At 36.1% G+C, this 23,520-nt stretch overlaps 1 protein-coding gene across 1 annotated transcript in view; it reads right to left on the bottom strand.

The window, feature by feature from the left end:
• Window positions 1-23,520, bottom strand: part of LOC142336917 (protein phosphatase 3 catalytic subunit alpha-like) — a 110,088-nt gene that overhangs the window by 64,964 nt on the left and 21,604 nt on the right. Inside the window, exon 7 of the mRNA XM_075385900.1 lies at window positions 22,470-22,629. Within this exon, the coding sequence (XP_075242015.1) occupies window positions 22,470-22,629 (160 nt within the window). The remainder of the gene's footprint in view (window positions 1-22,469; window positions 22,630-23,520) is intronic.

The raw sequence follows: 23,520 nt of genomic DNA, 5'->3' as shown, positions 1-23,520 counted from the left end.
TGACAGTAATAATAATAAGAGTAGTATAAATAAAAGTGTCAATAATAATGATAAAAATATTGCTTATTTACAAACTCCAAATTGAAAAATAGACGAATTTAACATCCGAGTAAGTAATAACAATATTCATAATCAACGAAAAAATAGTAAAGGTATAATGTTCATGAAAAATGAAAAGTAGTACTGTGTTCTAGTTCGAAGAACTGAAAGAAGTAGCGCGGTTACAGAAATTTGGTTTCCAATCGATTGATGAGGACGATGAACTCATGGCCACTTATCCCCCTACAAGGGTCAATTTTGATGGCGAAAATTTGATAGATTTGAGAGCAAACAAGTATTCTTCACAGCTTGGCCGCAGTCTTAGAATTAAAACTTTTGGAATTAATGGTTTAACTGAGGAAATGATTTACAGTTCTAAGTCTCCAGTTGATCCGAAGCTCCAATAGAAAAAACAATGAAGTTTAAAGGTAATTGTTTCCTTAAATCTGCATCCATCAATCTATCTAATTTACTAACGATTGCTGCAAATCAGCTGTTGTTATTAAATGCGTTTGTTAAATACTTGTTAACTAAAAGTTGATACTTATTAACTCAAACTTACTGCTGCTTTCAATATCTGCTCTTCTGCTTTGAGAAAATTTACTTTCCATCCACTTTCTTAGTTTTTAGATGTGGTAATTCAGAAGTATCCACTCAGCCCTAATCTGGCTTTTCAAAAAGCGAAAGATGCTGCTAATCATGCAGGTAGAGAGAGAAGAAGCTTCAATAGGAAAAATGACGTTGTCACACCTATTACTAGCGAAGTGTGAATAAACTTTGAATTTGTAGCCGATAAGTAGAATTATTGTCTGAACCCCAATTCAGTCACTCAAAAGATGTTTTTTAAAGTTAGATTATATTTGTTCTCCAGCATATGCCTTCCTGTACTTATGTCAATCTGGAAAGTTTGCCAGTACTTTGTTAGTTCTCGCGGGATGTATTTATGCACTGCTGTTTATTCAGTGATACTTGTGTTTCTATAAATTAGCTTTGTATAGCTTTAGTCTAGAATCTTTAAAGTTTTTGCAGTTGTCTCAAAAAGTTACTGATCTTAATCTTTCTTTGATTGAAATAGAGTTTTATGCTACCTCTGTTTTATTTTCCACGGCGTTTAACGCTTTTTCGTTCGGTTCACATGTGTAAATTTCGTTCTTCATTTTATCTTAGGATATATTCACTAGCTTGAGGGAAGTATGTTTTTGAAAAAGAAGGGGATAGACATTGAGTGGAGTTTTTCTTCGTACGCTTCCCTAACTATGCTGAGGTTCCATATTATTGTTTTAATTGAGTTTTGGCGAAGTTGAAGTCCTAATTTTTTTCTTCGTTGTGCGTTGTTTGTTTATCAGCCTAAGTTTTAAGCTAATGCAAAGTTGTCGCTGGTTGTTCACGAGAAATTAGTCCGACGGTATTGGGTTATTTTCTAAATTCGCTCAGTTGTGTTATGTTCTCAATCACTGTTCAATCGAATGGTTCCAGGTATGGATGTTTGTGAACTTTTTTGTCAAGCAGAGGGTTTCATAGCACCTTTACATATCAACGATACTGAAAGAGAGCCTCATGCCCTCACCACTCTTATGTCATAAGAAGAATTCAAGGCGCTTGAGAATGGATATCGAAATTTCAAAAAACTCTCTCTTGACGTGCGTACAATCTATTCGGCAGCATACAATGACGGTTTTAGAATTGAACCTGACAATTTTGGAGGTTTCTGCTTAAGAAGTCGAAATGGAAAAACCTTACCTACCGGAGAACTTAAAAAAACAGTTGGATTGCTGGCAAAGAAACCAAAGAATAGAACTGTTGACGACTGGTCTCTCATGGAAGGTGAAAAATAAAAGATAGGAATCGCAAGATGGGCTAACCACTCATGTGAACACAATTGCGATTACTACATGAGCGGTGGCTATAATTGACGCGAATGCATCAGATAAAGGGCTTTGCGACCAATTGTAGACGGCGAAGAGTTAGTGACGTTCTACAACAGCAATTTTTTTGGCGATAACAACGCAGACTGCTTGTGTGGAATGACGCAGCTACACGGTAACCAGAATGTATCTTCAGATGAAACAATCAAAGACACTGTCCGTGAAATTGCTAAGAAATGATGCAGAAAATCTAAGCCCAGAATTTCCTTAAAGCCAATCGTGACACTAAAATTGCATCTGGAGGAGATGATAAAATTTTACGAAGATTGCTCAAACAGCAGTGAACTCTCTCTGGAATTTGAAGCGCCTTTAGATGTTCACGACGAAGAAAAATTGGACGAAATAGCTGCAAATGTTCCTCCTGTAGATAGTGGTGCGAATCAACTTGTAGAGGATGAGATTGAAAGTGATTCATTTGAAGGACTAGCTAATTTTAATGAGTTTGTTGACCGAAGTGGCAGTTTTTTTATTGGATGCTGACATAGCAGAAAGTAGTGGACTCGGTTTTAATGAAATTTTTTCTCGTGTGCGTTTGCGAGAAGTGAATGAAGTATCTGCAGGTAAATTAATTGCGTCTCTTTTAGCTATTGTGGCGCGTCATAATTGTTCAGATGCCCTTCTGTTCGATCTTATAAAGAGAGACCAGGAACTATTTGATCACCAGACAATAACCCCTTGGGCCGTTAAAACTAAGTTTAGTGAGTTTTCTTCTCTTTACCAGGATGAAAAAATAACTCTCGAAAATGATGAATTGATTGTTGTAAAGTTTGGACAACTGCTTGTTGACATAGTTGAGGAACACATAGATGAAATGCTCTTCTATGCAGCCAATAAGACCTTCAACGTAGACCTGCATATGCCAGAGTTTCGAGTTATTGGAAATAAACTCACTGTTCGGTTAATTGTAAATACAGATGGAGCTAACGTAAGCAAAAGTCCAGTCTCATCGGCTTGGCCTCTTTTTATCTTTGTTGCTGACCTTCTTCCTAAAAAACGCCAAAGGTTTCAAAATATTGTTCTTGCGGCTTTGTTTGTTGGATCTTGCTATCCTGATTTCAACCAGATGTTCCAACACATGATCAATGAGCTCTCCTTCGCAACGTTTTTGAAAGTAGATGAAAAAAAAAATTGAGTTAGATTTCCAGCCAATTCTTTTTGTTGCCGATTTAATTGGAACGGCAAAGGTTCTCAAAATGAAGCAGTGTAACGGCTTCTACGGATGTACCTTGTGCATTCAACGTGGCTTTCACTTTGCGGGCTCTCATAGGTATCCCGACGATGAAAAGTTTGTGATGAGGTCGCACGAGTCGCACCTATTGAATTTGAGAGAGCTTGAAAAGGGCAGCATCAGAGAAATTCAGTTAAAACACGGTCGAAAAGCAGACACTGAAGTGAGGACCCAAGGTGTCAAAGGAAGAAGTATATTACTCTCTTTAATTCCCAATCAACCGTTGTCGTCTCCGATCGACCCAATGCACCAAATTTTCTTGGGTGTTGCCAAAGACCTTCTCGGTTATCTTTACGACAATATGAGAGTGGCGCACCGTGGACAGTTGAACACTTTTCTGGGATCTGTTGCCCTTCCCAAGGAGCTTGAGAACACCGTGCAAAGTTTAGAGGCTTTATCAAACATGAAAGCAAAAGAGCTGAAAACTATGCACTTGTATTTATCTCCGGTTATTTTGCCCTCCATTCTGTTTGGCGAGGACAAACGAAGCGACGAAGATGATCTCAAGAAATTGGTCTTTGCCGTTCGTGAGTTATACGACTCGAGTAAAAATGCAGAGCTTTGTGAAACTCTTCTTGATGAATTTTGCCTGAGTATGGCAGAAAAATGCAACAGAATGTAATCAATCAATTTCCACCCTTTAAGACACCTAAGTTGGCAGGTTCGAAGTATTGGACCTCTTTTTACTACTTCTGCATTCATGTTCGAGTCTGCCAACAGGCTTCTCCTTGCCCCGCTTACTGGAAGGGTGAATCATTGTCATGTTTTGGTTCAACGTTTTATTCGATCAAAGTTACTGGCGACTACTGAAGTTCAAGATGATTGCCTAACTCAATCATTAAATGAGTTGTCCACAAAAAAGCCATTCGATGAAGCATTCGGAATGGTTGAAACAGAGGCTACCCGAAATTTTAGGCGTGCGCATCCCCGAAAACGCCTGTTTTGTAGAATTCGTGATTCGTTCTTTTTAACATCAGGGGCTTACGTTCGTGGGTCGAGCGCTGATATATTTGTTGGGATCTCATTGAACGAAGACATACTGTTAGGTGAAATTCTTTTTTTCTAGGAGGATGAAATAAAGAAGTGTGTTCTGCGAAAGAAGCATATTATCAGTTTGATTAAATTGGTAAGATGTGCTTCCTCAGAGAATGCAATCTTCGGTTTTGTTGTATCGATTCTGAGGAGACTGTGGAAGTTCCTGTAGCCATGATTGCCTACAAACTGTTTCATTTTGTTTTCAAGGAGAAAAACTATTTAGTGAAAATAATGCGACACTTCGAACACAATTGACTCCACTATGTACCTCGATCTTTAATTTTTGATTATCTTCCTTGTGTCTCATTCAAACTGCTGAGAATAATTTTGACTCATTTGCTAATTCACACGAAATTGTTAGATAATTACTTCTCAGGTAAAATTGCATATTGACTCAACTTTTCAAATCTCATTTTTCTGTGTAAGTGTATTGAGGAACTTATTCAAATCATTTGAGATTCTACGTAGGTGTGTGGAAGTCCCAATAGGTTCTAATGGGGGAGAATTTTTGTTCTACTGGTCTGAGAAAAAAGTACTTAACACGTCAGATTTCGCGCTCAAAATACTATTATTTCAAAGTTTAACAAATAGTGTTTTTCAATAGAGTGACGGACTTATTCAAATCAATTGAGGGCCTACTTAGGAGTGGGGAAAGTCCAAATAGATTCTAAAGGAGAAGGAATTTTTGTTCTAGCTGGTCTGAGAAAAAAGTACTTAACACGTTGTCAGATTTCGCGCTCAAAATACTATCCTTACAGAGTTTAACAAATAGTGTTTTTCCATATAGTGAAGGACTTATTCAAATCAATTGAAAGCCTATTTAGGAGTGGGAAAGTCCAAATAGATTCTAAAGGAGAAGGAATTTTTGTTCTAGCTGGTCTGAGAAAAAAGTACTTAACACGTTGTCAGATTTCGCGCTCAAAATACTATCTTTACAGAGTTTAACAAATAGTGTTTTTCCACATAGTGAAGGACTTATTCAAATCAATTAAGGGCCTACTTAGGAGTGGCAAAGTCCAAATAGGTTCTAAAGGAGAAGGAATTTTTGTTCTAGCTGGTCTGAGAAAAAAGTTCTTAACGCGTTGTCAGATTTCGCGCTCAAAATACTATCTTTACACAGTTTAACAAATAGTGTTTTTCCATATAGTGACGGACTTAATCAAATCAATTGAGAGCCTACTTAGGAGTGGGAAAGTCCAAATAGGTTCTAAAGGAGAAGGAATTTTTGTTTTAGCTGGTCTGAGAAAAAAGTACTTAAAACGTTGTCAGATTTCGCGCTCAAAATACTATCTTTACAGAGTTTAACAAATAGTGTTTTTCTATATAGTGAAGGACATATTCAAATCAACTGAGAGCCTACTTAGGGGTGGCAAAGTCCAAAGAGGTTCTAAAGGAGAAGGAATTTTTGTTCTAGCTGGTCTGAGAAAAAAGTTCTTAACAAGTTGTCAGATTTCGCGCTCAAAATACTATCTTTACAGAGTTTAACAAATAGTGTTTTTCCATATAGTGAAGTACTTATTCAAATCAATTGAGAGCCTACTTAGTGTTGGGAAAGTCCAAATAGGTTCTAAAGGAGAAGGAATTTTTGTTCTAGCTGGTCTGAGAAAAAAGTACTTAATACGTTGTCAGATTTCGCTCTCAAAATACTATCTTTACAAAGTTTAACAAATAGTGTTTTTCCATATAGTGAAGGACTTATTCAAATCAAATGAGAGGCTATTTAGGAGTGGGACATATCAGATAGGTTCTAAAGGAGAAGGAGTATTTGTTCTAGCTGGTCTGAGAAAAAAGTACTTAACACGTTGTCAGATTTCGCGCTCAAAATACTATCTTTACAGAGTTTAACAGATAGTGTTTTTCCATATAGTGAAGGACTTATTCAAATCAATTGAGAGCCTACTTAGGAGTGGGAACGTCCAAATAAGTTCTAAAGGAGAAGGAATTTTTGTTCTAGCTGGTCTGAGAAAAAAGCACTTAACACGTTGTCATATTTCGCGCTCAAAATACTATCTTTACAGAGTTTAACAGATAGTGTTATTCCATATAGTGAAGTACTTATTCAAATCAATTGAGAGCCTACTTAGGAATGGGAAAGTCCAAATAGGTTCTAAAGGAGAAGGAATTTTTGTTCTAGCTGGTCTGAGAAAAAAGTTCTTAACAAGTTGTCAGATTTCGCGCTCAAAATACTATCTTTACAGAGTTTAACAAATAGTGTTTTTCTATATAGTGAAGGACATATTCAAATCAATTGAGAGCCTACTTAGGGGTGGCAGAGTCCAAAGAGGTTCTAAAGGAGAAGGAATTTTTGTTCTAGCTGGTCTGAGAAAAAAGTTCTTAACAAGTTGTCAGATTTCGCGCTCAAAATACTATCTTTACAGAGTTTAACAAATAGTGTTTTTCCATATAGTGAAGTACTTATTCAAATCAATTGAGAGCCTACTTAGTATTGGGAAAGTCCAAATAGGTTCTAAAGGAGAAGGAATATTTGTTCTAGCTGGTCTGAGAAAAAAGTACTTAATACGTTGTCAGATTTCGCTCTCAAAATACTATCTTTACAAAGTTTAACAAATAGTGTTTTTCCATATAGTGAAGGACTTATTCAAATCAATTGAGAGGATATTTAGGAGTGGGACATATCAGATAGGTTCTAAAGGAGAAGGAGTATTTGTTCTAGCTGGTCTGAGAAAAAAGTACTTAACACGTTGTCAGATTTCGCGCTCAAAATACTATCTTTACAGAGTTTAACAGATAGTGTTTTTCCATATAGTGAAGGACTTATTCAAATCAATTGAGAGCCTACTTAGGAGTGGGAACGTCCAAATAAGTTCTAAAGGAGAAGGAATTTTTGTTCTAGCTGGTCTGAGAAAAAAGCACTTAACACGTTGTCATATTTCGCGCTCAAAATACTATCTTTACAGAGTTTAACAGATAGTGTTATTCCATATAGTGAAGTACTTATTCAAATCAATTGAGAGCCTACTTAGGAATGGGAAAGTCCAAATAGGTTCTAAAGGAGAAGGAATTTTTGTTCTAGCTGGTCTGAGAAAAAAGTACTTAACACGTTGTCAGATTTCGCGCTCAAAATACTATCTTTACAAAGTTTAACAAATAGTGTTTTTCCATATAGTGAAGGACTTATTCAAATCAATTGAGAGGCTATTTAGGAGTGGGAAATATCAAATAGGTTCTAAAGGAGAAGGAGTATTTGTTCTAGCTGGTCTGAGAAAAAAGTACTTAACACGTTGTCACATTTCGCGCTCAAAATACTTTCTTTACAGAGTTTAACAGATAGTGTTTTTCCATATAGTGAAGGACTTATTCAAATCAATTGAGAGCCTACTTAGGAGTGGGAACGTCCAAATAAGTTCTAAAGGAGAAAAGATTTTTGCTCTAGCTGGTCTGAGAAAAAATTTCTTAACACGTTGTCAGATTTCGCGCTCAAATTACTATCTTTACACAGGTTAACAAATAGTGTTTTTCCATATAGTGAAGGACTTATTCAAATCAATTGAGAGCCTACTTAGGAGTGGGAAAGTCCAAATTGGTTCTATAGGAGAAAGAATTTTCGTTCTAGCTGGTCTGAGAAACAGTTCTCCAGCATTCCTCGTCTGGTTTAGCCAATGTTGGACCCATTGCCACTGACTCATGTTTGCCTCCATCTCTTTGTCTCTTGCATGCCCTCTCTAGGTGACCCTTCTCACCACACTTGCTGCATTGTGCTGTCTCCTTCTTCCTGCAGTCCTTGGCAAAATGTCCAGGGATCCCACACACAAAGCAGTTTCCTTTCTTGGGTCCCTTTTTGAGGTCACGCTTCACTGCCAGTGCCACTGAACCACTTTGTCCCCTGTGTCTCTGCACCGTGCTCTCATGAAAGTTCTGCAGCCTTTTCCTCAACTCTGTGAAGTTCGTTGCCGGGTTGAAGCTTTCCTGTATAACAAAACTTTCATACCTCATTGGCAGACCATTGAGGACCAAGACGTTGAAGAGGGTCTCTGAGACTGATTCCCCTGCTTCTTGTAGCCTCTTGTGAGCAACTCCTGTCCTCTGATGAAGAGGCTGTCCAAATCCTCAGAATCCTCGAGCTGCAGTCGAGCAAGCTGTGCCACTAAAGTCACCACTGTCGGCGTCTCCACACTCTGAAATCTCTCTTGCAAAAGCTTCCAAGCCTTTGCTCCATCTCCGATGCCATCATCTCCCAAACAGTCATGTCTCATCAGCATGAGGGTTGTTGCATCTAGAGTTAGTGCCAGATGGCACCACACATTGTTCCGTTTCTCCTTGATGTCTGCAACTTCCTTCTCATATGCATCCTTCAGCACCTTGTGGTTCTTCTTCTCATCATTGGTTGCCCCATTGGCCAGTGGCGCAGGCTCATTGGGTTGCTCCTCTGTCCCCAGTAGTGATTTGTAGAGTCCCTTCGTCTGCATCATCGCCACAAATCTTGTGCTCCAGATTGGAAAGTCCTGTACCTTTCCTGTGTAGGTCAGCAGCTTCACTGTCTGTTGATCCATTGAAATTTGAGCAGGCAAAACAGTTGTGAAAAGAAAAGGTACTAAGCAGAAAACGATTATGACTGTCAACAACAAAGTAGTTTTTTTTGGAAATTAATTTTATGACTTAAAAAATTGCTGGGCCCATAACCTGTTGGGTTATGGATTTTCGCAAGCGGAATAAAAAGAGTTTTTTACTAAGTAAAAGAATTAATTTCTCAAAAATGAGAGAATAACAAAATTATATTTTACAGTAGAATTTAGAGATTTACAGGAGAGATCTGATTATTAGATCAAGATGGTGATTTGAATTTGGGGATGAAAAAGGACTCAAAAATCAGCTGTATATATACCCATTATCAGTGTGAAAAAGTCAAGATACAAAACTAATCTTAGCACCTTGATTTATAGTGGGGGTCGCAAAGGTTACCCAATATGGCTTGCTTCTGCAAATCAGTCGCAAAGGGAACCATAAATGGAATGCATTTGCATTTTTCGAAAAATTCATTCACACTTCCGGAGATATCATCATCATTTAATACATGCTGGGCAGATTTTACATCATTTAATCTAACTCTAATAATAGTTATCTAGATTCACCAATTTGAACCGAATACTGATTCTCAGCACCATTTCTTGACGATTCATTTATATAATTTTTGATCGATGTCATATTGCTTGTCTTTCTAATCTGGTAAGTCAAACTTTCTTTCTAATTTTCACTAAGTTTAAGACTATAGTTTGATCGATATTCTAACATAACACGTTGTCAGATTTCGCGCTCAAAATACTATCTTTACACAGTTTAACAAATAGTGTTTTTCCATATAAAGAAGGACTTTTTCAAATCAATTGAGAGCTTACTTAGGAGTGGGAAAGTCCAAATAGGTTCTAAAGGAGAAGGAATTTTTGTTCTAGCTGGTCTGAGAAAAAATTACTTAACACGATGTCAGATTTCGCGCTCAAAATACTATCTTTACAGTTTAACAGATAGTGTTTTTCCATATAGTGAAGGACTTATTCAATTCAATTGAGAGCCTACTTAGAAGTGGGAAAGTCCAAAAAATTTGTAAAGGCGAAGGGACTTTTGTTCTAGCTGGTCTGAGAAAAAAGTACATAACACGTTGTCAGATTTCGCGCTCAAAATACTATCTTTACAGAGTTTAACAAATAGTGTTTTTCAATATAATGAAGGACTTATTCAAATCAATTGAGGGCCTACTTAGAAGTGGGAAAATTCAAATAGATTATAAAGGATAAGGGATTTTTGTTCTAGCTGGTCTGAGAAAAAAGTTCTTAACACGTTGTCAGATTTCGCGCTCAAAATACTATCTTTACACAGTTCAACAAATAGTGTTTTTCCATATAGTGAAGGACTTATTCAAATCAATTGAGGGCCTACTTAGGAGTGGGAAAGTCCAAATAAGTTCTAAGGGAGAAAGAATTTTTGTTCTAGCTGGTCTGAGAAAAAAGTTCTTAACACGTTGTCAGATTTCGCGCTCAAAATACTATCTTTACAGTTTAACAGATAGTGTTTTTCCATATAGTGAAGGACTTATTCAATTCAATTGAGAGCCTACTTAGAAGTGGGAAAGTCCAAAAAAGTTGTAAAGGAGAAGGGATTTTTGTTCTAGCTGGTCTGAGAAAAAAGTACTTAACACGTTGTCAGATTTCGCGCTCAAAATACTATCTTTACAGAGTTTAACAAATAGTGTTTTTCAATATAGTGAAGGACTTATTCAAATCAATTGAGGGCCTACTTAGAAGTGGGAAAGTTCAAATAGGTTCTAAAGGAGAAGGAATTTTTGTTCAAGATGGTCTGAGAAAAAAATACTTAACACGTTGTCAGATTTCGCGCTCAAAATAATATCTTTACAGAGTTTAACAAATAGTGTTTTTCCATATAGTGAAGGACTTATTCAAATCAATTGAGAGCCTACTTAGGAGTGGGAAAGTCCAAATAGATTATAAAGGATAAAGGATTTTTTGTTCTAGCTGGTCTGAGAAAAAAGTTCTTAACACGTTGTCAGATTTCGCGCTCAAAATACTATCTTTACACAGTTCAACAAATAGTGTTTTTCCATATAGTGAAGGACTTATTCAAATCAATTGAGGCCCTACTTAGGAGTGGGAAAGTCCAAATAAATTCTAAGGGAGACAGAGTTTTTGTTCTAGCTGGTCTGAGAAAAAAGTTCTTAACACGTTGTCAGATTTCGCGCTCAATATACTATCTTTACAGAGTTTAACAAATAGTGTTTTTCCATATAGTGAAGGACTTATTCAAATCAATTGAGAGCCTACTTAGGAGTGGGAAAGTCCAAATAGGTTCTAAAGGAGAAGGAATTTTTGTTCTAGCTGGTCTGAGAAAAAAGTTCTTAACACGTGTCAGATTTCGCGCTCAAAATACTATCTTTACACAGTTCAACAAATACTGTTTTTCCATATAGTGAAGGACTTATTCAAATCAATTGAGGGCCTACTTAGGAGTGGGAAAGTCCAAATAAGTTCTAAGGGAGAAGGAATTTTTGTTCTAGCTGGTCTGAGAAAAAAGTACTTACCACGTTGTCAGATTTCGCGCTCAAAATACTATCTTTACAGAGTTTAAGAAATATTGTTTTTCCATATAGTGAAGGACTTATTCAAATCAATTGAGAGCCTACTTAGGAGTGGGAAAGTCCAAATAGGTTATAAAGGATAAGGGATTTTTTGTTCTAGCTGGTCTGAGAAAAAGTTCTTAACACGTTGTCAGATTTCGCGCTCAAAATACTATCTTTACACAGTTTAAAAAAGTGTTTTTCCATATAGTGAAGGACTCATTCAAATCAATTAAGGGCCTATTTAGGAGTGGGAAAGTCCAAATAGGTTCTAAAGGAGAAGGAATTTTTGTTCTAGCTGGTCTGAGAAAAAATTTCTTAACACGTTGTCAGATTTCGCGCTCAAAATAATATCTTTACACAGTTTAACAAATAGTGTTTTTCCATATAGTGAGGGACTTATTCAAATCAATTGAGAGCCTACTTAGGAGTGGGAAAGTCCAAATAGGTTCTAAAGGAGAAAGAATTTTTGTTCTAAGTGGTCTGAGAAAAAAGTACTTAAAACGCCTTCAGATTTCGCGCTCAAAATACTATCATTACACAGTTTAACAAATAGTGTTTTTCCATATAGTGAAGGACTTATTCAAATCAATTGAGAGCCTACTTAGGTGTGGGAAAGTCCAAATAGGTTCTAAAGGAGAAGGAATTTTTGTTCTAGCTGGTCTGAGAAAGAAGCACTTAACACGTTGTCAGATTTCGCGCTCAAAATACTATCTTTACAGAGTTTAACAAATAGTGTTTTTCAATATAGTGAAGTTCTTATTCAAATCAATTGAGAGCCTACTTAGGAGTGGGAAAGTCCAAATAGGTTCTAAAGGACATGGAATTTTTGTTCTAGCTGGTCTGAGAAAAAAGTACTTAACACGTTGTCAGATTTCGCGCTCAAAATACTATCTTTAAAAAGTTTAACAAATAGTGTTTTTCCATTTAGTGAAGGACCTATTCAAATCAATTGAGAGCCTACTTAGGAGTGGTAACGTCCAAATAAGTTCTAAAGGAGAAAGGATTTTTGTTCTAGCTGGTCTGAGAAAAAAGTTCTTAACACGTTGTCAGATTTCGCGCTCAAAATACTATCTTTACACAGTTTAACAAATAGTGTTTTTCCATATAGTGAAGGACTTATTCAAATCAATTCAGAGCCTACTTAGGAGTGGGAAAGTCCAAATTGGTTCTAAAGGAGAAGAAATTTTTGTTCTAGCTGGTCAGAGAAAAATTTCTTAACACGTTGTCAGATTTCGCGCTCAAAATACTATCTTTACACAGTTTAACAAATAGTGTTTTTCCATATAGTGAAGGACCATTTCAAATCAATTGAGAGCCTACTAAGGAGTGGGAAAGTGCAAATAGGTTCTTAAGGAGAAGGAATTTTTGTTTTAGCTGGTCTGAGAAAAAAATTACTTAACACGTTGTCAGATTTCGCGCTCAAAATACTATCTTTACAGTTTAACAGATGGTGTTTTTCCATATAGTGAAGGACTTATTCAATTCAATTGAGAGCCTACTTAGCAGTGTGAAAGTCCAAATAAGTTGTAAAGGAGAAGGGATTTTTGTTCTAGCTGGCCTGAGAAAAAAGTTTTTAACACGTTGTCAGATTTCGCGCTCAAAATACTATCTTTACAGAGTTTAACAAATAGTGTATTTCAATATAGTGAAGGACTTATTCAAATCAATTGAGGGCCTACTAAAGAGTGGGAAAGTCCAAATTGGTTCTAAAGGAGAAGAAATTTTTGTTCTAGCTGGTCAGAGAAAAATTTCTTGACACGTTGTCAGATTTCGCGCTCAAAATACTATCTTTACACAGTTTAACAAATAGTGTTTTTCCATATAGTGAAGGACCATTTCAAATCAATTGAGAGCCTACTAAGGAGTGGGAAAGTGCAAATAGGTTCTTAAGGAGAAGGAATTTTTGTTCTAGCTGGTCTGAGAAAAAAATTACTTAACACGTTGTCAGATTTCGCGCTCAAAATACTATCTTTACAGTTTAACAGATGGTGTTTTTCCATATAGTGAAGGACTTATTCAATTCAATTGAGAGCCTACTTAGGAGTGGGAAAGTCCAAATAAGTTCTAAGGGAGAAGGAATTTTTGTTCTAGCTGGTCTGAGAAAAAAGTACTTACCACGTTGTCAGATTTCGCGCTCAAAATACTATCTTTACAGAGTTTAACAAATAGTGTTTTTCAATATAGTGAAGGACTTATTCAAATCAATTGAGGGCCTACTAAAGAGTGGGAAAGTCCAAATTGGTTCTAAAGGAGAAGAAATTTTTGTTCTAGCTGGTCAGAGAAAAATTTCTTGACACGTTGTCAGATTTCGCGCTCAAAATACTATCTTTACACAGTTTAACAAATAGTGTTTTTCCATATAGTGAAGGACCATTTCAAATCAATTGAGAGCCTACTAAGGAGTGGGAAAGTGCAAATAGGTTCTTAAGGAGAAGGAATTTTTGTTCTAGCTGGTCTGAGAAAAAAATTACTTAACACGTTGTCAGATTTCGCGCTCAAAATACTATCTTTACAGTTTAACAGATGGTGTTTTTCCATATAGTGAAGGACTTATTCAATTCAATTGAGAGCCTACTTAGCAGTGTGAAAGTCCAAATAAGTTGTAAAGGAGAAGGGATTTTTGTTCTAGCTGGCCTGAGAAAAAAGTACTTAACACGTTGTCAGATTTCGCGCTCAAAATACTATCTTTACAGAGTTTAACAAATAGTGTTTTTCAATATAGTGAAGGACTTATTCAAATCAATTGAGGGCCTACTAAAGAGTGGGAAAGTCCAAATAAGTTCTAAAGGAGAAGGAATTTTTGTTCAAGCTGGTCTGAGAAAAAAGTACTTAACACGTTGTCAGATTTCGCGCTCAAAATACTATCTTTTCAGAGTTTAACAAATAGTGTTTTTCCATATAGTGAAGGACCTATTCAAATCAATTGAGAGCCTACTTAGGAGTGGGAAATTCCAAATAGGTTATAAAGGATAAGGGATTTTTTGTTCTAGCTGGTCTGAGAAAAAAGTTCTTAACACGTTGTCAGATTTCGCGCTCAAAATACTATCTTTACACAGTTCAACAAATAGTGTTTTTCCGTATAGTGAAGGACTTATTCAAATCAATTGAGGGTCTACTTAGGAGTAGGAAAGTCCAATTAGGTTCTAAAGGAGAAGGAAATTTTGTTCTAGCTGGTCTGAGAAAAAATTACCTAACACGATGTCAGATTTCGCGCTCAAAATACTATCTTTACAGTTTAACAGATAGTGTTTTTCCATATAGTGAAGGACTTATTCAATTCAATTGAGAGCCTACTTAGAAGTGGGAAAGTCCAAATAGGTTTCAAAGGAGAAGGAATTTTTGTTCTAGCTGGTCTGAGAAAAAAGTACTTAAAACGTTGTCAGATTTCGCGCTCAAAATACAATCTTTACAGAGTTTATTAAATAGTGTTTTTCCATATAGTGAAGGACTTATTCAAATCAATTGAGAGCCTACTTAGGAGTGGGAAAGTCCAAATAGGTTCTAAAGGAGAATGAATTTTTGTTCTAGCTGGTCTGAGAAAAAAGTTCTTAACACGTTGTCAGATTTCGCGCTCAAAATACTATCTTTACACAGTTTAACAAATAGTGTTTTTCCATATAGTGAAGGACTTATTCAAATCAATTCAGAGCCTACTTAGGAGTGGGAAAGTCCAAATTGGTTCTAAAGGAGAAGAAATTTTTGTTCTAGCTGGTCAGAGAAAAATTTCTTAACACGTTGTCAGATTTCGCGCTCAAAATACTATCTTTACACAGTTTAACAAATAGTGTTTTTCCATATAGTGAAGGACCATTTCAAATCAATTGAGAGCCTACTAAGGAGTGGGAAAGTGCAAATAGGTTCTTAAGGAGAAGGAATTTTTGTTCTAGCTGGTCTGAGAAAAAAATTACTTAACACGTTGTCAGATTTCGCGCTCAAAATACTATCTTTACAGTTTAACAGATGGTGTTTTTCCATATAGTGAAGGACTTATTCAATTCAATTGAGAGCCTACTTAGCAGTGTGAAAGTCCAAATAAGTTGTAAAGGAGAAGGGATTTTTGTTCTAGCTGGCCTGAGAAAAAAGTTTTTAACACGTTGTCAGATTTCGCGCTCAAAATACTATCTTTACAGAGTTTAACAAATAGTGTATTTCAATATAGTGAAGGACTTATTCAAATCAATTGAGGGCCTACTAAAGAGTGGGAAAGTCCAAATTGGTTCTAAAGGAGAAGAAATTTTTGTTCTAGCTGGTCAGAGAAAAATTTCTTGACACGTTGTCAGATTTCGCGCTCAAAATACTATCTTTACACAGTTTAACAAATAGTGTTTTTCCATATAGTGAAGGACCATTTCAAATCAATTGAGAGCCTACTAAGGAGTGGGAAAGTGCAAATAGGTTCTTAAGGAGAAGGAATTTTTGTTCTAGCTGGTCTGAGAAAAAAATTACTTAACACGTTGTCAGATTTCGCGCTCAAAATACTATCTTTACAGTTTAACAGATGGTGTTTTTCCATATAGTGAAGGACTTATTCAATTCAATTGAGAGCCTACTTAGCAGTGTGAAAGTCCAAATAAGTTGTAAAGGAGAAGGGATTTTTGTTCTAGCTGGCCTGAGAAAAAAGTACTTAACACGTTGTCAGATTTCGCGCTCAAAATACTATCTTTACAGAGTTTAACAAATAGTGTTTTTCAATATAGTGAAGGACTTATTCAAATCAATTGAGGGCCTACTAAAGAGTGGGAAAGTCCAAAATAGGTTCTAAAGGAGAGGGAATTTTTGTTCAAGCTGGTCTGAGAAAAAAGTACTTAACACGTTGTCAGATTTCGCGCTCAAAATACTATCTTTACAGAGTTTAACAAATAGTGTTTTTCCATATAGTGAAGGACCTATTCAAATCAATTGAGAGCCTACTTAGGAGTGGGAAATTCCAAATAGGTTATAAAGGATAAGGGATTTTTTGTTCTAGCTGGTCTGAGAAAAAAGTTCTTAACACGTTGTCAGATTTCGCGCTCAAAATACTATCTTTACACAGTTCAACAAATAGTGTTTTTCCGTATAGTGAAGGACTTATTCAAATCAATTGAGGGCCTACTTAGGAGTAGGAAAGTCCAATTAGGTTCTAAAGGAGAAGGAAATTTTGTTCTAGCTGGTCTGAGAAAAAATTACCTAACACGATGTCAGATTTCGCGCTCAAAATACTATCTTTACAGTTTAACAGATAGTGTTTTTCCATATAGTGAAGGACTTATTCAATTCAATTGAGAGCCTACTTAGGAGTGGGAAAGTCCAAATAGGTTCTAAAGGAGAATGAATTTTTGTTCTAGCTGGTCTGAGAAAAAAGTTCTTAACACGTTGTCAGATTTCGCGCTCAAAATACTATCTTTACACAGTTTAACAAAGTGTTTTTCCATATAGTTAAGGACACATTCAAATCAATTAAGGGCCTACTTAGGAGTGGGAAAGTCCAAATAGGTTCTAAAGGAGAAAGAATTTTTGTTCTAGCTGGTCTGAGAAAAAATTTCTTAACACGTTGTCAGATTTCGCGCTCAAAATACTATCTTTACAGAGTTTAACAAATAGTGTTTTTCCATATAGTGAAGGACTTATTCAAATCAATTGGGAGCCTACTTAGGAGTGGGAAAGTCCAAATAGGTTCTAAAGGAGAAAGAATTTTTGTTCTAGCTGGTCTGAGAAAAAAGTACTTAACACGTTGTCAGATTTCGCGCTCAAAATACTATCTTTACAGAGTTTAACAAATAGCGTTTTTCCATATAGTGAAGTACTTATTCAAATCAATTGAGAGCCTACTTAGGAGTGGGAAAGTCCAAATAGGTTCTAAAGGAGAAAGAATATTTGTTCTAGCTGGTCTGAGAAAAAAGTTCTTAACACGTTGTCAGATTTCGCGCTCAAAATACTATCTTTACACAGTTTAACAAATAGTGTTTTTCCATATAGTGAAGGACCTATTCAAATCAATTGGGAGCCTATTTAGGAGTGGGAAAGTCCAAATAGGTTCTAAAGGAGAAAGACTTTTTGTTCTAGCTGGTCTGAGAAAAAAGTTCTTAACACGTTGTCAGATTTCGCGCTCAAAATACTATCTTTACAGAGTTTAACAAATAGTGTTTTTCCATATAGTGAAGGACTTATTCAAATCAATTGAGAGCCTACTTAGGAGTGGGAAAGTCCAAATAGGTTCTAAAGGAGAAAGAATTTTTGTTCTAGCTGGTCTGAGAAAAAATTTCTTAACACGTTGTCAGATTTCGCGCTCAAAATACTATCTTTACACAGTTTAACAAATAGTGTTTTTCCATATAGTGAAGGACTTATTCAAATCAATTGGGAGCCTACTTAGGAGTGGGAAAGTCCAAATAAGTTCTAAAGGAGAAAGGATTTTTGTTCTAGCTGGTCTGAGAAAAAAGTTCTTAACACGTTGTCAGATTTCGCGCTCAAAATACTATCTTTTTACAGTTTAACAAATAGTGTTTTTCCATATAGTGAAGGACTTATTCAAATCAATTGAGAGCCTACTTAGGAGTGGGAAAGTCCAAATTGGTTCTAAAGGAGAAGCAATTTTTGTTCTAACTGGTCTGAGAAAAAAGTTCTAAACACGTTGTCAGATTTCGCGCTCAAAATACAATCTTTACACAGTTTAACAAATAGTGTTTTTCCTTATAGTGAAGGACTTTTTCAAATCAATTGAGAGCCTACTTAGGAGTGGGAAAGTCCAGATAGGTTCTAAAGGAGAACGAATTGTTGTTCTGGCTGGTCTGAGAAAAAAGTACTTAACACGTTGTCAGATTTCGCGCTCAAAATACTATCTTTACAGAGTTTAACAGATAGTGTTTTTCCATATAGTGAAGGACTTATTCAATTCAATTGAGAGCCTACTTAGGAGTGGGAAAGTCCAAATAAGTTGTAAAGGAGAAGGGATTTTTGTTCTAGCTGGTCTGAGAAAAAAGTTCTTAACACGTTGTCAGATTTCGCGTTCAAAATACTATCTTTACAGAGTTTAACAGATAGTGTTTTTCCATATAGTGAAGGACTTATTCAATTCAATTGAGAGCCTACTTAGGAGTGGGAAAGTCCTAATAGGTTCTAAAGGGGAAGAAATTTTTGTTCCAGCTGGTCTGAGAAAAAAGTTCTTAACACGTTGTCAGATTTCGCGCTCAAAATACTATCTTTACACAGTTTAACAAATAGTGTTTTTCCATATAATGAAGGACTTATTCAAATCAATTGAAAGCCTACTTAGGAGTGGGAAAGTCCAAATAGATTCCAAAAGAGAAGGAATTTTTGTTCTAGCTGGTCTGAGAAAAAAGTACTTAACACGTTGTCAGATTTCTCGCTCAAAATACTATCTTTACAGATATTAACAAATACTGTTTTTCCATATAGTGAAGGACTTATTCAAATCAATTGAGAGCCTACTTAGGAGTGGTAAAGTCCAAATAGGTTCTCAAGGAGAAGAAATTTTTGTTCTAGCTGGTCTGAGAAAAGTACTTAACACGTTGTCAGATTTCACGCTCAAAATACAATCTTTACAGAGTTTAACAAATAGTGTTTTTCCATATATTGAAGGACTTATTCAAATCAATTGAGAGCCTACTTAGGAGTGGGAAAGTCCAAATAGGTTCTAAAGGAGAAGAATTTTTTGTTCTAGCTGGTCTGAGAAAAAAGTACTTAACACGTTGTCAGATTTCGCGCTCAAAATACTATCTTTACACAGTTTAACAAAGTGTTTTTCCATATAGTGAAGGACTCACTCAAATCAATTAAGGGCCTACTTAGGAGTGTGAAAGTCCAAATAGATTCTAAAGGAGAATGAATTTTTGTTCTAGCTTGTCTGAGAAAAAAGTACTTAACACGTTGTCAGATTTCGCGCTCAAAATACTATCTTTACAGAGTTTAACTAATAGTGTTTTTCCATATAGTGAAGGACTCATTCAAATCAATTAGGGGCCTACTTAGAAGTGGGAAAGTTCAAATAGGTTGTAAAGGAGAAGGAATTTTTGTTCTAGCTGGTCTGAGAAAAAGGTACTTAAAACGTTGTCAGATTTCGCGCTCAAAATACTATCTTTACAGAGTTTAACAAATATTGTTTTTCCATATAGTGAAGGACATATTCAAATCAATTGAGAGACTACTTAGGAGTGGGAAAGTCCAAAATAGGTTCTAAATGAGAAAGAATTTTTGTTCTAGCTGGTCTGAGAAAAAGTACTTAACACGTTGTCAGATTTCGCGCTCAAAATCCTTTTTTTATACATATTTTTGCTCTGCTTTGTTTAATTTTGTTTACTTTTGTTTGGAGATAGAGTTTGAGCCCTGTTTTTTTAACCGAATGCTCTGCTTAAAATCTTCTATAGTTGTTTGTTTGTAACTCCGCCGTAGCCGGTCCCCAGCCCGGATGAGAAAGGAGGAGGGAAACACACCCAGAACATACTGGAAAAATCTCAACAAAGTCAGTTTTTTTAAACAGACTTGAGATAATTTTCCGACAATGTTATTGCTATATTGTTTAAATTTCTGCTGTTATTTTATTTAATTTTGTCTAGTTTTGTTTGGAGATAGAGTTTGTGCCCGGTTTTTTTTTACCGAATGCTCTGCTCAAAATCTCCTATAGTTGTTTGTTTGTAACTCCGCCGTAGCCGGTCCCCAGCCCGGATGAGAAAGGAGGAGGGAAACACGCCCAGAACATACTGGAAAAATCTCAACAAAGTCAGTTTTTTTAAACAGACTTGAGATAATTTTCCGACAATGTTATTGCCATTTTATACATACTTTTGCTCGTTAATGATCAGACTTTAGCTCGTTAATGATCAGACTTTAGCTCGTTAATGATCAGAATTTAACTCGTTAATGACCAGAATTTAGCTCGTTAATGATCAGACTTTAGCTCGTTAATGATCAGACTTTAGCTCGTTAATGATCAGAATTTAGGCAGACTTTGACTAGGAAGCTCGTTCATGTAGGCAGACTTTATTATGACGCTCGTCCATGTAATCAAAAACGCGCTTTACCCCCCCTGTGCGTTTTTAATTGTCTGATCATTAACGCACACCTCGACCTGGGTGTTCATTTGGACTAAAGAAATGAAAATAAAACTTTGAGCTGAATAGACATACATTAAAATCCAAACAGCCAGAAAAGCGAGAAAAACTGAAAACACAAACTGAAATTGATACACAATTTTCAATATAATTGATGCGTTCTTTTTTACAATTGCATGTTAGTTAATATGTCAGTTTTCTTCAGTTTTGCGAAAATTGTGTTCAGTGATCGAGAATTTTTTTAACATATTCCTAACGACGTTTACATTCAGAGCGTGAGCGCAGCCTGCTTGAATTGGTAAGCAAGTCTCTTGTTGTAGCCATGCCATGCTGAATACACTTGCAATATCTCATTGTGCTAATCCTCCCAAATATACAGAAGGCCGCTCTTGTTTTCTCAAGGGTAGTTAGAAACAGATAATTTAACTGAAATTGTAAAATGACAGAAGTAATTGATTAATCATGAACCCCAAGTGAAATCTTGATTTTGGTTTTAGCTATTTAAAGCAGAGGTAGGCTGATTTCAATGGGAGAGCACAAAAACGAAGGAGGGGCGAGGGTTGTGGCGGCCTTTGGCGGAGCTTGGACGTTCAAGACAAATTTGGTCGCAATTCGGTTCATGGTTTTCAAAAATTCGAGCAAAAATTCTGCATTGAAAAAGAAATACACATTTACAATAATTGAATCGATTTATCGAGAGCAATATAAAAGCTTTCAAGTTTCGTGCACTTAAGTGAAAAAAATCTCCAGGAGTGTTACAAAAAAGATGGAAGTTGGTGCATGATCTTGTCTGATAGGATCTCTTGCAAGTTTTTTGTAAGCTTTCCTATATTTCAATCACAAGTGTTTTTATTGTAAGATGATCGAATAAATTACCACATCAAAATGCCAATCATAGATTTTCGTTATTTTCGAGTGCAGCCTGTAATACAACACGGAAGTTTGAACTGCTGAAAATTATACTGTTGAAAATTGCAATTCATATATGCACAGAGAGGACTTTATTATGTTAAAAATTTGTTTTTGGTTGTATTGCGCAGACAGGAATCTATTCTGTAAATTCTCCACTAATCATAGATTGAGAAGACCCTATATTCTCTTTTAAACAGCGAATGCTTTTACGATTTCATCAGTCTCCTGTGTATTTTATACCACGTGTATAATATTGACTCCGCAACATATATTTGTATTGTCGTTACAACTGAAGCTCACTGTCAGTATTTACCAAATACTCTCTTATAAGAGGCAAATATTCTCTTAGATTTAAGCAAGCCTGCTTCGTGAGCAGAAACAAACAGCTTTCTCTATAAAACCCTTAAGGCTGTAAAAAGAGCTCAAATGGGGTCTGTCTTAGATCGTGGAGCTATCATTGATAAAAAAGAAATGAAGCATGCTTTCATGTTCAGTTTTCGAATTCGTATCAAAAAGTGAGCAACAGATTTCACTATATTAAATATTTTATATTAGCTGCCTTTCCCGGGTCGAGGTTTCGTCAAAAAATAATGTAAGATTAGCGTTGAATCGCGGTGAAAAAAAAAGAACTTTTTTCATCGCAAAGCGCCCGCATCTTTTAGCGTTGAATGCGGTGAAAAGTTTTTTCACCGCATTCACCGGATTTCTTACAAAAAAGAAGCTGCCGTACATGGGTTCGACCTCTCACCTCTTGCATGTTTACAACTTCTTATTCCACTGCGCCAACTGTCACTTCCTGCAATGCTTTTTGCTGTGAATTTAAGATAAGCGTTGAAATTAGCGCGGTGAATATTTGTAAGATTTGCAATTTTAGCGTTGAAAAATTTTTTTTTCACCGCATTCTGCTGGTGGCCCTGAAAATTTTTTTTTCACCGCATTCTGCTGGTAGCGGTGAAAAATTTTCGTTCACTGCTTAAGCGGTGAAAAAATTCACCGTTTAAAAGGTTTTATTCACCGCATTCATCGCATTGAACGCAAATCTTACACTTTGACTCAAATTCACCGCAAATCTTACATCTTTTTCGCGATTTTTAGCGGTGACACCTCGACCCGGGTTGAGGTGGTGCCATCGTTGTGTTGTTCAGCTGCAATAATGTGGTTTTATTGTGAATTATTGTTTTATGGTAAAAGGATACCTTCAGATTGAGGTTTCCACTCTCATAGCAGAGTACAACAGCTTTGTTGCCGTATGTCTCGCAGTAGTTGGGTGCTGAGAAGATTGTGATGAGAGAGGGGAACTTAGAGTGCTTACTCTGCTTGTACATCCTGTACCCTGCATCCTGTGCCTCGTGACCTCTGACCAACAAATAACATTACAAGCTTCAACCGGTTACAAAATGAACATACCTACAATGAAAAGGTCTACTTTTTCCAGCCTTCCTATCCTGCTGTTTAAAAGTTTTAAGTTTAATAACATTATTATGATTTTTTTTCACTTTTTTAAACTCACTTTATGATAGGGATTTTCTAATTTTTTTCATAGAGCATTTTATGAAGCTATAATCAGAAATAATTTGGATTTGTTTTGAAATGAAATGCGCTGAGATGATTCGACTTCAAAAGACCACTACATTTCATTGCTATCAGTATGCCCGCAACGAGATTATTGATCTCAACCTTCTTTGAGGTTTAACTCAATATGGTGGCAAAATGTTAAGATGGAAAGAGGGTGGCAAGCTCATCCAGTAATAACACTGGCTGAAGATCAAAAGATGTCCGAAATTTTACCGGTTTTGGTCGAATTTTACCGGATGATCGAATACAATATGACCTGTTAATATTAACCTAATCAAAACCAAGCAAATACCGCAGATGAGAGCCGACCTAAGAAAAGACCATAGTTCACTTATTTGGGTATGAAAAGACCGTCGTTAGTTACCAAGAAAACACTTCAGCCTAAAAAAATTGCTATAATTTATTTAGTAACTCTTTGAGTCCCATTCCACCCAAGAACTTATTCATTCTTGTAAGCTGAGGTAGTTGCAAAACCTCTCATTGTTGTCTTAATCCGCAATAGGTACTACGCGAGACGTTTCTGAAATTAATTACAAATTATACCTTCTTCTTTTATTTTGGTCTAATTGGCACCTCCTCCTTAACTATCATTGAAATTACATACTGTATTAAATGGTAACAGAGATGGTGTTGACAACAGTGACCATGAGCGTGAATAATTACTATGAACAC

This window comes from Convolutriloba macropyga, chromosome 3 (assembly GCF_964194025.1).
Source record: "Convolutriloba macropyga chromosome 3, txConMacr16.3, whole genome shotgun sequence".
NCBI lineage: Eukaryota > Metazoa > Xenacoelomorpha > Acoela > Convolutidae > Convolutriloba > Convolutriloba macropyga.
This window is presented reverse-complemented; position numbering and strand designations above follow the sequence as displayed.